The sequence below is a fragment of the Ochotona curzoniae genome, unplaced genomic scaffold (genome assembly GCF_017591425.1).
Source record: "Ochotona curzoniae isolate NIBS_2020 unplaced genomic scaffold, NIBS_Ocur_1.0 contig_3498, whole genome shotgun sequence".
Classification (NCBI taxonomy): domain Eukaryota; kingdom Metazoa; phylum Chordata; class Mammalia; order Lagomorpha; family Ochotonidae; genus Ochotona; species Ochotona curzoniae.
The window spans coordinates 11,245,006-11,260,838 of NW_024465885.1; the positions used below are offsets into that span (position 1 = coordinate 11,245,006).

At 35.0% G+C, this 15,833-nt stretch overlaps 1 protein-coding gene across 1 annotated transcript in view; it reads right to left on the reverse strand.

The window, feature by feature from the left end:
- Positions 1 to 15,833, reverse strand: part of ZPLD1 (zona pellucida like domain containing 1) — a 39,790-nt gene that overhangs the window by 13,554 nt on the left and 10,403 nt on the right. The window contains exons 2-6 of the mRNA XM_040980921.1: positions 12,565 to 12,785; positions 9,916 to 10,097; positions 8,530 to 8,602; positions 3,957 to 4,054; positions 2,624 to 2,704 (exon numbers count right to left, since the gene is read on the reverse strand). Of these exons, the coding sequence (XP_040836855.1) occupies positions 2,624 to 2,704; positions 3,957 to 4,054; positions 8,530 to 8,602; positions 9,916 to 10,097; positions 12,565 to 12,785 (655 nt within the window). The remainder of the gene's footprint in view (positions 1 to 2,623; positions 2,705 to 3,956; positions 4,055 to 8,529; positions 8,603 to 9,915; positions 10,098 to 12,564; positions 12,786 to 15,833) is intronic.

The following is a 15,833-nucleotide window of genomic DNA, read 5'->3' on the forward strand; positions in this document are numbered from 1 at the left end:
CTGTGTACATGCATGTTTACCTATGCAATTATTGATCTTATATTTTTCTTGAAGGCTGCTTATATCAGACAGAACATATGATATTTGCCCTTTTGGAATTGGCTTATTTCAGTGAGCAAACAATCTTTTTAAAATGCTAGATGGTATTTTGTTTCCTAATATTACAAATTGCCATATTTAATACACAGTTTATTGATGATGTCAGTTAACTCTTCTGTGCCCTCAATCGTTGGCCACTAGAATTAAGTTCCTTCAGAGGCAGGTTCAAGTCAAAAAGTTTTAGTGTGATTTTTAGCTATGTCTTTTTATACATACCCTGTCTTATTTTGTGAAAACTTCAAATTCACCTAAGATGCCTTCTTACTATGCAGATTTTTTTCTTTCATTTATAAAAGTTTCCTGGATTATATTTTAAATATTTGTTCTATAATTTTGGCTTCTTGGGACACAATTCTAAATATGGAAGCTATATACATAATGAATTCACCTTAACTGCCTTTTATTGCTGTCTTCCCTACTCTAATCCATTTTATCTTTTCCTTTATATTTGTTTCTTTTCATTTGCATTTTAAAATGTTTATCCCTGAAGTCCCCTGTTGTGCTTTCTGCTGTGTCAGTACTCCCTTGAATGCTTTCTAATTGTGGCTTCCTTTCTGTAATATAATTATTTTCCCTATTTCCATCTTAAGTTCATCTAGTTGCATTTGCATATCACATAGCCTTATCTTTTATTGTCCTATACAAACTTACCTAAATTCTTATGGTTCCATTTCCATAACTATTGTTTTTAAATAAACTTCTTAGATCAGAATACTTTTAAATTTACTGAAAAAAGTACAAAGTAGTACAGAGAGTCCCTATTCACTCCATATACAACTTTGCATGTTATTCACATCTTATATTAATACATTTGTCACAATTGTTATTTTAGCATTAAAATTAACATCAACATATTTAATTACAGTTCTTATCTGTTCTGTGGAAATATTTTTCAGGTGATTTTTATTCAGCTTTAGTTTTCTTTCATTTCCTGCCATTTTGACATTTTTTATGGTGTGTTGGAAAACTGCAAGAAATGCATTAATTCATTTGTCTTTCAGACTTGGAAGAGAGTCTCCTGGACTGATTTTCAGAGGACTTGTAAGGCAATGTGGAATGTAAGAATCATCAGCCCGAGGACTCCCTACTCTGTTTAACCACAAGCAAAATGTGGCCATGATGCTATATAATAACTGTCTATACTGACTTTTATTTACCTGTCTGAACTGAATCCCTACGAATTATAATTAATTCTCAGGTCTACAGGTCCATTAACCAGTCTCGCCACCATGCTTGGACTCCTGGCTTCCCAGGGTTTTCTTCACCTTTAGAAGGACTGGATGTATGGGTTTTCTCCCCTTTCATGCTCCGTGATCTCCTGCCCTGCTGGTTCTTCCATTTCAGGCCCACTCTTAGCAACTGTCCTCTAGGGAAGTACCTTCTCCTTCTAGGAATGTATTTCTGCTAGTCGTTCTTGGATTCCAGCACATACAGACCCCACAGCATTCACTTTTCCTCCAGGCTTATCCCCACTCTCTCCTCTCACATTACTTCACTTATCCAGTTACCTATGGATTATTGTATACTTTGCTCCCATGTTTTATGACTCTTATCTATTACAGATAGACTAGAAAACTGCAGGTATTTTAAACTATACTTCCATACTTATAAGAACAAAATAAAAATACATAATTTTTAAAGAATTACATCCATACTGATTTTTTTCTCCAAAAATGTTACACAAATTAATACTATGAGCAATATAATATGTAAGGGAGTCAGTTTGGCCAAGACCTTTGAGCATCATCTTATCCTGAATAGCCAATAAAACATATTCCTTTTGCTTCCCATTATATCTCTCCAGTGGTGTGCCAAGAAGCTACAGTGATCTGAGCCAAATGCATTTTATAAGCATGATTAGAAGACATTGCTTGACTCTCAAGTCTGTTCTGCTGTCAGATATTAAAAAATGCTGAAAGGGAACTAGAATGATTGAATGCTTTTATGATCAATGTCCCCTTTTCCTAAATGTAGATTACATTCACTCTATCACTGTCCATTGGGGAATGAAATTAAAGTTATTGGCTCTGATAAAAAAAAAAGGAGTGGCAGGCTATATTATACTTTCTTATTAAATACTGATAAATGAACAAAAGCATTTTGGGGGTCTAAATTATCCAGTTCATTACTTTAATTTGACTCTCTTTTTGACATATGATGAGATGGCCCAGCCACAGATAAATAATTCCTTCCTATTCCCTTTCTCTTATTTCGAATAATATTTTAATCATGCTTTCTCAATGACAGTGAAATACTCCCATATTTCCCAAAGATGAATAAAACATTTTCGTGAGACCTAACTTACTTAAAATTCTCATTCAACAATAGCATTATCAGCATTTTGTGCTGCAAATTTATCTAAAATTTTATACTTCCAGCTTTAAATGGGCTAAAAGTTCAATATGTAAACCTGTAAGTTCAAAATCGATAGCCATGTACTATAATCTGTTTTTCTTACTTTGATTTTCCATTTCAGTTATCTACACCTTTGTCTTTGGTATCAACACAAGATGTAGACACTTACCTCAGGAAGAGGTCGTAGCGAATGTCATCATTTGGGTTTCCCGATGGGGTTGTGTAGCAATAATCCATCAGGACATTCCATCTGCAGAGGGAGACGAGCATAATCTAGGATCAGGAGCTCCCTTTGGGAGTTGCTTATTAATGCACAGGCAGTAACTATGGACAAAATTTAACCCACAGATTTTATTTTCCGTGAATCACACAGACTGTCTATTTATTAAAATCTTGTACTCAACTTGAGACATTAAAAATCTGCAAAAAAGTCGAATTCCCATGTTGAGTGAGAATAAGGCTGATGCCACACACAAGCACATACAGAAATGTGCACAAGAAAACTGAATGATCACAATCTGAAGAACAAAACCTGGAAGCGGGCTACATACATACATGTATGAGTTTACATATTAATTAATATGTAATATTAATATACACATCAAATACAGCAAAACATTTACTTGATAAATTATATACCAGAAACAGCGGGGACAGTAGTATGAGCACACAAGAAACACTTTGTTTAGGTAGGAGAAACCCATGAGACAAATTCCCAGCCGTTTCCAAGGCTTCACAATGGCTAGATCTATATGTTACTTTGTTCCAACTCTTGGAATTATTAAAAATGAGAAATGTGGCAATAAAGTGAAAAACACATTAACATAATTTTAGAATCATATATGAGAATAAAAGTGCCAAGAATACCAAACAATCTGATCAGGATGCAAATTTAGATAATATTGCACCAGAAACTGGTGCATAGAATTTAAGCTGTTTATACACAACACTTTTTCATGGGACACAGTAGTTGCCTCAACATTTTAAATTCTCTCTGGTTCTGATCACTCTGAATGTTCTAAGTGTCGTAAGAAGTTTGCTGAATTTTTTAAATTTTTGCACAGATATTCCAGAAGATTGTGCTGAGAAATTTTGGCATAGAACTTTTGGGGGGAAGAGTTCTATTTTTGAATAAATTAGTATTGGATACCAACATACATTCAGAATAGTGTACACATCAAATATTTTCACAAATGACTGAATTAGATTATTATCTTTGCAATCAAGAAATGATATTAACTGGTCCAGAAGACCTTGACAAGCCCTTTTCCAGTCACTAACCCTCCTGCCCACACTATCTTTATCGAAAGATTTTTAAATTAATGACACAGTGTGATAGCCATTATTTTCATTTACAATTTGTTGCTTCTTTTTAATGGTATTTCTGTATAGTGTAGCAATATCAGTATTTTCCAAAAGGATTTAAATATGATTAAGTTAACATTGCTACTCATGAAGGTTTAGACACTCTTCACTAACAAAGAAAAAGAATTTATAAGTACCTGCCATCCAGGTTAGTGGCCTGTACAGCTGCAAACACTTTGGTTTTCAAAGGTAAGCCTATGCTGGGAATAATCAGCTGCTCTCTGTAGGTTGAATCCTAAGCATGAAACAACACAACACAACATCATGTCAGTATTGCCCAACAACAGTGCATTTTCATTTGACACAACCAATTAAAGGAAAAAGAAAAGTATGTCAGCATAAATCTACACTGCCAACACCAAAAAGATTTATTTAGTCCTCTGATTTCTTGCTGAATGGTTCTGAACAATTTTATCTCCATGTATAAATCATTGCGTCCCACATTTCAACTGTGTCATTTCTACTCAACGACTCAGTTCACACAATGCTCAATGGCCAATAGATATCTTTCTTTGATTAACATTCCACTTACTGAAAAATTACAATAGTGCTAACATTACATGCCGTTTATTTATATTACATTTGCCTCAACTTAAAATTTTACTGTTGAAACTTTAGGTCTTTTATATTGTTTGGTAATGTTTCACTTAACACAAATATCTGCAATAAAACTTAACAACTACCAAAATTGTATTAAGGGCCAATAAAGAGACTAATACATTTTCTCAGTTGCCTAAAATGTGTGACATACAACTTCTGCACCAAATTCCTTGGTGTTTTTTAATAGAAGATCATCTCAGGACTTCATTCTAATGCTTTTATTACCCTTTTTTAGACCATCTCTAGAATTTATTTACATCATTCCCCAATCTACAGATTACTGTAATCTGCTTTTAATTTGTTTTAATTTATTTGAAAGACAGATCCAATCATGTGCTTTCTGTTGAAACACTTCCCAAGTGCCCGCGATAATTGGGTCTGGGTCAGGTTAAGCTAAAGCAGCAGTGAGTTTGGGTGCCCTATGAGAGGGGTAGGGACTCTCACATTTGAGCTATTATCTGCCACCTCCCAGGCTACACATTAAGCACAACCTGGAATCAGAAGCAAAACAGAGATTAAAACATCAGCACGAAGGTATAGGATGTGGGTTCTTAATCTTTGTGCCCCACACTAGTCCATTATAGTTGATTAATACAGCAGATTAGAAATTAATAAGTATTGGGTTGGCGCAATAAACTAGTGGCTAAATCCTTACCTTGCATCCCCCAGGATCCCATATTGGTGCCAGTACATATCCTGGCTACTCCACTTTCCATCCAGCTCCCTGCTTGTAGCCTAGGACAGCAGTAGAGGATGCCCAAGACCCTGGGACCCTGCATTCATGTGGGAAACCTGGAAAAGGTTCCTGGCTGCTGGCTTCAGATCAACTCAGTTCTGGCCATTGTGGCCACTTGGGGAGTGAACTGGAAAGACGGATCTTTCTCTCTGTATTTCCTTTCTGTATCTGCCTTTCCAATAAAATATTAATACAATAAATCCTTTTAAAAAAGAAAGTGATGACTACAATTCAGTAGTGGAGAAATAGATGGGAAAAGTTACAGAATACCTTTAAACAATTCAAAGTTTAATCAAGTAATTTGACTTTGAGACAATTATTTCCTCAAATTCTAATGATACTGAAGATTCTAGTGTAACTGAAGATTTTTGTTTTGAAACAAAAGTTTTTATTTTCATTAAAAAAATCCCAAAGTCATAAAAAAGTGAGAACATGGAATATATGTTTACAAATCTTGGAAGAAAATATTACACTTTATAATAAAACAGTGATATATTTATGCTTTTTAAAAATTGAATTCATGTGGAACATTGCATTTCCAAATACATTAGAGATTATATGTAATATTTGGACATTGGTAACCTTATTTTATTTTGTATATTCCTGATAAATAATATCAAATCAAACCTGATAAATAATATTTTATCGAATTATCTTTGTGCTCCCTTCTTCAACTTCTCCAAGGAAGCCATACCTCATTAATTACAGCTCTTTCACTTCATGATTGCATCAATACTCATGTCATCAGAAGAATGCTCATTTTCTTCACAAATGGTTTACTTATGAGTCATTTGCAGATGATATTTGATCAGGCTTTGATTTAATTATAAATCTACAATTTCTTCCTCCTGAAATTGTTTCTCAAACATGCTTCTGTGATAGTTTGTGTAGTCACTCAAGAGATAACTTCACTTACTTTCCTTTATTACTATTTCTATTGTATTGTCCTTAAAATCAATTCCATTAATTTTAGTTTTACCCCAACTGTTAAAGTGTACTCATGATTACCACAACTCTATTTTAGATTTTCTTTTCTGATCTAACTCAGAACACACATCCAGGTACAGTTCAAAAACACAAAGGTAGTCTCACTTTTTTATCAAAGAGGAGAAAATTAGCATACATATTATGCAAAAATAAGGCACAGTTGAGCTCAAAGTAAACTGCATTGATGGGAATATGAAATTCTGCCTAGAAAATGCACTTCAATGGCCATCAAATGACATCTGGTTTACAAATGTTATAATATTCCTTCTCAGGAACTAAATATTTTAAGCAAGTAGCAAATATAATGTGAGATAAATTAGTTAACATATATGACTTTTTCTATGAAAATTGCAACATTTTTAAATATCTATGACATGACACACTATTATGATGGCATCATGTTTAAAAACAACTCAGGGGATGTGACATTCCTTCTGTATGAGAAAGTAGTGACAGGTACGTGTCATTTGATATGATAGTCAAGACCAAAGAATATACAACAGGAACAAATAACTAAATGCAAATCATATCGTGTAGTTAACAATAATGTATGAATATTGGTGCATTAATTCTAATAAATATGTAATATGAAATGTGAATAATACTCAAGAAAATTGTGTGCAAGAGTAAGTGGGTTTGTACTCAGGCTCTGTACTTATCATTTTTTTTTGTAAAATTGTATTTATTCTAAAAAACACCCAGAACTGCTAACAAAAAAAATAATAACAATTTGGTGAAAGTCTTTGGGCTTTAGTAAGTAACTATAACTTTTAAAATTTGGTTTGTTTTTAAGCAATCACTAATAATACTTCCATTACAAACAAAAATTAAATGCATTTTGGTGCCACCTACTTTAATTATAGCCTGATATAAATTAGAATTCAAATACTTAGGTTATTATCAAATCATATGATTTTAATTAGCATTAAGATTCTGCAACAAAAGAACTTGATTTAATTTGAACTGTAATACTGCAACTAGGTGAAGGAATCCACCAAGGGGGAGGGCACCAGGAGGGAATGGGGGAATCACAGAGCCTATGAATCTGTGTCACGTAATGCAACGTAATTAATAATAATAATAAAAAGATTCTGTTAGCAATAGGACTACAGTATCATATGTAATGATAAAGAGGTTTATAGAAAATCTGTCTTTAAATTCATGTTTTTCAATTTGATTTTCTGCTTTTACACTGGGGGAATGATTTAATTTCCAAGAAAATAATGGTATCATGAAATTCCATGTGGATATATGTTTTACCTTCTTAACACTGGGAATGTTCATCTTTGTCTGATTCAATTATAATATTAAACCCAAATTAGTCACATGAATTCTACCTCAAATAACTTACATGTATAAACTAACAGGGAGAAATTTCTCAACTCAAAATATTCATAAAACTATCGTTTCCAGCAATAATACACACCTGGAAACACCAGGATATTGTGGAAGCGAGTAACATGGCAATATCTCTTTGAGAAAGGAAGTTAGTAACTGACAGAAAGGCAACCTTCATTCCAGTACATTTTCATTTGTTGTTTAGAACGCTGTGGTGTCAGACTACAAACTTACAAGCATTATTTTTTAAATGCCTTCAGAAAATGTCCTACTACAATATTTATAGCTCATTATATTCAAAGTACAAAGCGCTGACTTTTAAATCAGTTGCATGAATTATAACTCAGTGCCATGATGACATGAATAATAATGCAAAAATCAGATTCATAATTTACAAAAATGTTGCTTGATAGATTGAAAAATTGATATTTAAATCAGGCATTTAAATGTATGAATAAAAATTTTTAATCAACATGAAAATATCATTTGGTGGATTAATGTTAAGTTTATAAATAGAAATCCATGTATTTTTCACATTTTGCTGCCATTGTCGCTATTTACATGACAAAACTTTAGACAATGCCATGTAATAGATCCAAGTTATTTGAGAAGTAATAGAATTGTCACCAGAGTTCAAAATCAAAATATTAACATTTTCATTGCCAACAATGAATTTAGGAGAAATATCATTTGGGCATTTTCTATCTTTACCACAAAAATATCTCTTTCCAAATCACCTTTGATATGACTTACACCTGCAGGCACAAATGAATCTATATATGACAATACAGGTATATACTTGGAGTAAGAATAGCAGGAATACATTTATTATGGGAAATTTAAATCAATCCTCACATGTTACAAAATTTAAGAGACTTTTGGATACTTTCATTAGTAGAGCACATGAAAATGGCAGTAAAGGTGGACAAATGTTACCAAAAGTACAGCGGGGTGAACGTGGCTTTAGCAGATTTTTATATAACAGTCATCTGTAAATGGCTCTTCACAATGATGAAAGGGAAAACAACATCCTTCATCCATCAGCTTACATTATAAAGGAGCAGGTTCAAAGTGCTGACAAATGTTCCATTGTTCTCTCTTACAGAAATAGCAGCTGAGGACCTGAAACAGAATTAGAAGAAGGAAAGAGATGATTAGAATTTAAGCTACAGTTAAAACTGAATGTTAGCATTTAGACAAAAAAAAAAAAAATGTAAGTAAGCCTGACAGAACTTTTAAAAGGACCTTGAATGCGCATACTATTTAAATCACTGAAAAATAAAAATCAAAATGCAAGAAAGATCCAATAAAAATAAACTGTTCATTTTAATCTTACTTATAAAGTCATCTTTTTTTTCATTTTGTGTTACAGGAGACTTTTCATAGAAAACCCTTATTTTAAAGAAAGAATCTCAAGTCTGATAAAAAATATGTTTTAATCAGTTCCGCTAGATGTTTTGTGAGATCAAGGAGTTTGTTTTTGCTGCTATTACATGGCATGACAAATAGTACATGTGTATTACCTGTGGATGGAATAAATGATCTCCCACAGAAATTGTAGCCTAGGAATGTGTTAAGGTGGGGTAGCAGGGAGCAGAGAGAGACGGCTCTACACTCGTATTCTTCTGACACAGCCTTTTCTCTGCTTTGAAGCCTTGCTCTTGTCCAAGTTCTTTGTCATCACTGAGCTATTAACACTAATGATGGCTATTTTTTCACCAAAGCCTCTATTTTTTTATCACTAAGATGAAGCCAAGACTTGAAATTCATAACAGCAAATTATAAAATGAGAAACAAAATTTCCACCCTATAATCATCACTTACATTTGTCAAAAAATATCTGACACATCCAGGTGACTATATTGCAACATAAGAAAAACTGTGTTAGAGGATGTGCTTTCAGATAAATACGTAAAAGCGAGTCTTGGCCCATGTCTGGATCTCCTTGGTTGCGGGTCAGAGCATCTTCCCAGTGCTGATGCTGGGCAATCATGAGCACCCTCAGAAGTCATGGAGAAATACCCATCTCAGACAGCAAAATCTAACAATGAAACCATACCACGCAACGCTGCGGTAAAGGAGGACCCAGTGAAGGAGTGGTCAGGTGCCTCACACCTGAAAACACCGTGGAAGCCTCAGGAACACATAATCAATCAGGAATCTCAGGTAAAAGGAATAAGGAATACTCAAGGAATATATCTGGATAGTTTAAGCCAGGCTTTATGTGACTGTTGACTTAGGTCCTATGATTAGATACCAACTGATAATGAAGATGATAGCCAGAAAGAGAACTATATAGGAATAAACAACTCATGCTGGGAACACTACATGACATCAGTTTGGCCAAATCATAAAATTTATATAAGTTTATTAATACAAGTAACAACTCAAGCATCAAGACGATGTGAGAAACTAAGAATAGAGTGTAAACTTACGAGGCAAGTTGGGTATTATTAACCAAATATTCCAGTGGATAGCTGCAACTAAATTTGTAAAGAAGCCCAGGTAGATAGCTGATGATTGTTGGTGGATCTGGAGTATCAATATATCCCGAAATATTTCCTATTTGTACTGAAGATGTGTTTCCATAAGCACTGACTCCAGGAATTGTGGATACCTGTTAGAATGGTAAACCAAGTTCATTAATTAAATCTCTCTCTCTCTCCCCTTTCTTGCCCCACATATATTTGTGTTTGTATATGTAATTATATATATATATTTGTATATATATATATGTATGTGTATAACACATGCAAAATAAAGCACTAAAACAGATCATTTCTAGAGTCCAATTCAGCTCCAAAATGCCATGATTTTGACATTATACACACAACTTAAGTGAATATGTGTTGTTTTAAAAAGATTTATTTTTATTACAAAGTCAGATATACAGAGAGGAGGAAAGACAGAGAGGAAGATCTTTCGACCAGTGATTGACTCCCCAGGTGACCACAATGGCCAGTGCTATGCCGATCCGAAGCCGGGTACCAGGAACTGCTTTCCCAGTCTCCCACGCGGGTGCAGGGTCCCAAAGCCTTGGGCCGTCCCGGACTGCTTTCCCAGGCCGCAAGCAGGGAGCAGGATGGGAAGTGGAGCTGCCGGGATTAGAACCAAGGCCTATATGGGATCCCCGTGCATTCAAGGCGAGGACTTTAGCCACTAGACCACGCCGCCAGGCCGTGAATATGTGTTTTTAATTAAATAAACCTTCACATTTACCAAAGGTACCAAGGTGTGAACTCTCTGCAGTGACTCCCGGTAATACTGCTCCTGCTCCCAAGCCTCCTCTCCCCCGTCTTAGTACATTCTATCTCAGCCAGCTCTTCCTGTTCTCTGTACTATAGTGTTTCTACAGCTCCTCTTCCCTGGGAAACTTTCTCTTACTCTCTCACATGGGATGTGTCTGTCTGCCAGTCACAGCAGAAGATTTCATCAGCCTGCTGCCTTGCCAGCCATCTCAGCTATCCTAGAAACTTAACTGACAGGAACCATCTCATTCTTTTTCACCTCTTCATTTTCAGCATGCCACGGTCACCAGCATCTGGGGCTCTGGAAATGTTTTTGAAATCATAGTGAAAGTCAGACATGTCCTGAGGATTAGTTTGCTCTGGATGTTCCTCTCCGGTCATAGACTCTTCACCCTCTGAGACAAGAGTTCATTATTGTGTTTCAGGGAAATCATGAATTTCCAGAAGTTATATGACAATCTTGTTTCTCTGTGTGTTTGGTTGGGACTGCTTAGCTTTCACGGCAATCCCCAATACTACTAAAAGCAATGTACATAAGGAAATGTACATAAGGAAGTGCTGCTGCTCTGTACACAAGTTCCTTCCCACCAACAAGGAAACACATGCATGTCATAATCAGCCTGCCTCACTGACCCGTAGGCCTGCTCCATAACTTAGCTGCATGCAACTCAGAGATGAATAAATGTTTTTAATAAAAGGAATCAGCAATCACAAAGCTACAGGCTTGGAAACAATTATGGGCACAATATTGTAACTGCCCTCTGGGAAGAAATAAGGAAGTTCAAAGAAATCTTTTTCCTGTCCTCTATCCCCTATCAAGTCTGAAACTCTGTTCTCAGAAAAACCAAGCTTTCCCCCTTTCCTCAGAGAGCAATTTGTGAAAAGTAAAAGTCATACACAATGAATCTCTTTTTTGGTTTTTTTCTAGGACTGACCAAATGTATAAAATGGAATCGAATAAAATTAAAAGTAGTACTAGGCGAATTTCAGTATGCCTGATACTTCTCTGAAGTCACAATATGTGGACGCATCAAGAAATTCATGGGGAAATGTGATTAAATGATAGCCCTGCTTGGGTACAAACATTTTAAATTCACAATTTTTTTTCATTATATACACTTTTCAGTTTTGAAGACAATATAGTCACCTCAGATAACACTACTTCATTTTTGGTATTCATAGTGTTAATAAAGAAGATAATGATATAGACCAAAATTACTCAGGATGGAAGTGTTCAAATTGGAGTTCTGAGTTTCACAGTGACCAGAGAGAGTATGCTAGTGGATCTCAAGGATAAGATCACACATAATAAACATTTTGAAGTGCAAAGAAATTCACATCAGAAATATGGACAACTGTCTTTTACAAGTACAGGTGTTGATTATTCAATCACTAGCCATTAAAGAAAGTTCCAATTTCCCAGTCTGTGTTTAATCTTTCTTCCGGAATGAACTTAAAATCACAGTGTAAAAGTTTCACCGCCAAAGTCACTGTAACATTGTCTGACCAGATGCGTCCACAGCAAACTTTAGGAATATGGCTAATGATAAACTGAACAGAAACAGTTAGCAAAGACACTGAGACTAGACAAAGTTGCAAGAGCTAGCGCAACTAACCCAAGATCCCTCAAGCGCTGAGCTACCATAAACAGAACCATTATTGGAACTGTAGGTTTGGGAGTGTAGCCCTCAAACAAACAAAGGAAAGAGATTTATTCCATTTTATTGGATTTGTTTTTTTCTTGAAAGATAGATGAAGGTTTTGATTATTTCATGAAATGGGAGGATTTTTTATTTATGATCTCAGACTTAGCACAACATTTCGTACTAATCTTACCACTAGGTTGTTTCCACAGCCCTCCAAGGTGCTGAGATTGATGATGAAAATGACCACTGCGGGAAAGGTGTTGTTATTGATGAAGCCCCTGCAGTGGGAATCTCCATGCCTTCCATTCAGTGCCAGATCCGCTTCAGAGTAACCCGAGAAAAGTACCGTGCAAAAATTAATCTTCATTGTAATGGCCTGCACCCCACAGTAGACACTTATGTCTCGTTCAGCTAAAATAAAAACCAAAACAAGCCAATGTAAGTTACAAAGGCATAGTAGAGGGATATGAGCAATTTACACATCCCTTTAAATATTTAGTCATCTCCTTGGAAGAATCAACTCATTTCCAGATATGAATACACCATAATCAATGTGCAAATTTACTAAGAAAAAATAACACTTTAGTTGGTTATTTAGGGAGAACTCTTACAGTGTGGGAATTACACTTCATCATTGTTTCCTTGAGCCTATGCTCAGTAAGCGTGAGGTAGTATCAGTTTAGTACTGCCTAATGATTACAAAATTGAGGAGAAAATGCTAGATTACCGTGGAAAGTTAGAACTACAGTAACTAAATGTAGATCATCTGTCTAGAGGATGAAGCTCTCCACAAATGAAGTGTTTTTGTTAAATGTGGGGAAAGTAGTAAAAAAAAAAACCCTAAGCCAAAGAGCTTAACACATTTTATCCCAGATATTGTGATAACATCCATCCAAAAAATAGTTTATTTTGCATAGATTGCAATCACATTGAGGACAAAGGGAACATAAAATAAGACATTGATGTTAACAAAAAATGTATAGCATTCTCAATGACAACAAGAAGTTGATAATGATCTTGTCTCCAGTTTAAAGAATGAACGGGCCATGGAAAAGTAAAACACAACTTGCATGGAACTCTGTAAGGCTGTAACTTCAATGATGAGCTCTGCCCTAAATCTGCAAAAGTGAATTCGCATGCACTCTCACACTTTTCATATTGACACTTAGCTTTTTTACAAGGCGTGTACAGACTCTAGGTTGAAAATGGACTCATTCCATACTGATTGCAGGTTGCTTTTATTTGTTCTGGGAACTAATATGGATATGACTGTCTCCCTAAAAATATATACATTACGTCTTCACTGCCCATATCTAACATGTTATTTGGAAATCCTTGATTTGCTTTTAAACTTGTGGTCTTCAGAATGTTGACAAATTAAATTTAGTTGTTTTAAAACATTTATAAGACAATAAGGCTCTATTGTTTAAAATTACCTTTTTGCAGTGCTCTGTCATGGCAACCATAGAAAACTACAGTAACTTTAACACATTGTAACACATTTCTGTCTTTGGTAAAAACTTCAAAGTCCTAAAATTAGCTTTAAGGAAAATGCACATTTTTTATCGTATCTGAAAGGTAAATATTAAGCTAAGTTTTATAGGAAATCCCAAGCAATATTCCCCTTTTTAAGTGAAAAATAAAATGAATGAATTACAAAGTATGCTTTGCCAACATAAAAAAAAATAACATTTAAAATTGAGGGAATCTGTTTGTAGCTTTGAGCAACATTAACTGCTTAAATGCAAATATAACCATTTAATATATCTGCCCTAAAATAAATGAGTTCGTTTTCACAAATACCTTTGAGAACTTAAGAATTAACAAGCACGTCTTAAATCTATTGACTTTTTTCAATCTATGTGGCATTCCTTGGCCTATGGCATCAGTCTCCTCTGTGGAATACTGCATAAACCTCCTAATGATTCCTCTATGTCCATCGTCATCTCCTCCAACTAGTATGGCTGTTAATATATTAATCCAGTTATGTAATCCTCTTGCTCAAATTGACAACAGCTACTTATTTCACTCAGGACTCTCCATGATCCACTACCTTTTACCTCTGCATTTTCACCTCCTTCTCCTTCATCAACCTGAATCTATACTTGTTTGTTTGGTTTATTCCTATCACTCTATTGAGTTATTGCTGCAACAGTAGTGGCTACATCCTGGGGTGGACATGTCTAGAATATGGGCTGCAGGAAAACTTGCAGGGAGGTGACAGTGCTCTTTGTCTTCATCTCAATGGAAATGACAGGAGTGCTTGAGGATGTTAACACGGTTACACTCTTAAAGTTGGCACATCTTCTTGCATGTAAGTTGGTACATAATAGCATACTCTGAGCATTTAACTCATAATTCAGATTTATATACATGGCCTTCAATTTGTTCTCTTTTCTTTGCTTATAATGCTAATCCTACCACTACACTTCACCTGAGTAGCTACTACTCATTCTCCAGGTCTCTAATTTCATTCCTTCTGAAAGTCTTCCCTGATCTACATCTAACTCAGGCTACTCTCTATATGATGTCACATTGCCAAACAATGACATATGTATTTGTTTATTTGTCTTCTCAATAAGCCGGAAGTTCCAAAAGGCAACAAAACTACTTATTAAACAATGTGCTTAATTTCTGGCCACGGTGGACTACCCTGAGGAGTAAAGTAACAGAATGTCCACCTGAATGGCAAATAAAATTCTGACAGATTAGAGAGCTCTCTAAGAATTCATTTCATGTACAGTGAAATGGAAAACAAGTATCTTTGCATTACTTTATATCATAAATGTACAAAATGGCTACATACCAATACATAAGGTCACAAAAAGAGGTTCCATTCTTAACTTAAACCACCTGAATCTTTGGTTTCCTCAGCTCTGGGGAGATTGACTGTTGCTTAAAATACTTTCACAAATGACAGTGCCTAGATGGAGAGCTCTCTTCCGTGCTCTGTTTGTTTTGTCTTATTTTGTTTTGTTTTTTAACTGAAGTCTTATAACCCCTGCAATGGAACTGGATTTGCTACAAGCTGATCCCACCAGAAGATATGATCACAAACTAAAGGCTTTGTGTTGGGTAAGAAGAAGATCTGTTCAAATCCATCCTAACCCAGTTTTCTAAAGACTTTTCACTGTCTTTCAGAGAAACACATTTTTCCTATTTGTACACACTAAAGACATCTAGGCAGCACAACTTTGCCATTTGTAAGACTTCAAGGAGAAAAACAAATGAAATTCCAAGTCCTCAAAGAACAAAAGTATTTACTTTGTAACAAAAGTAGAAAATCAGTTTTTTCAGTTACTGAATAACATTTTGTTCTCAATATCTGAATTTTTTGTCTTTTACTATCCATTCCTATCCTGACATGTTTTTAGTAATATGTGAGGATTAAGCATGCAACAATCACAAACAGCAACCATAAAGAATAAAAATCTTCCAGTACAAAGCTAATATGCAATT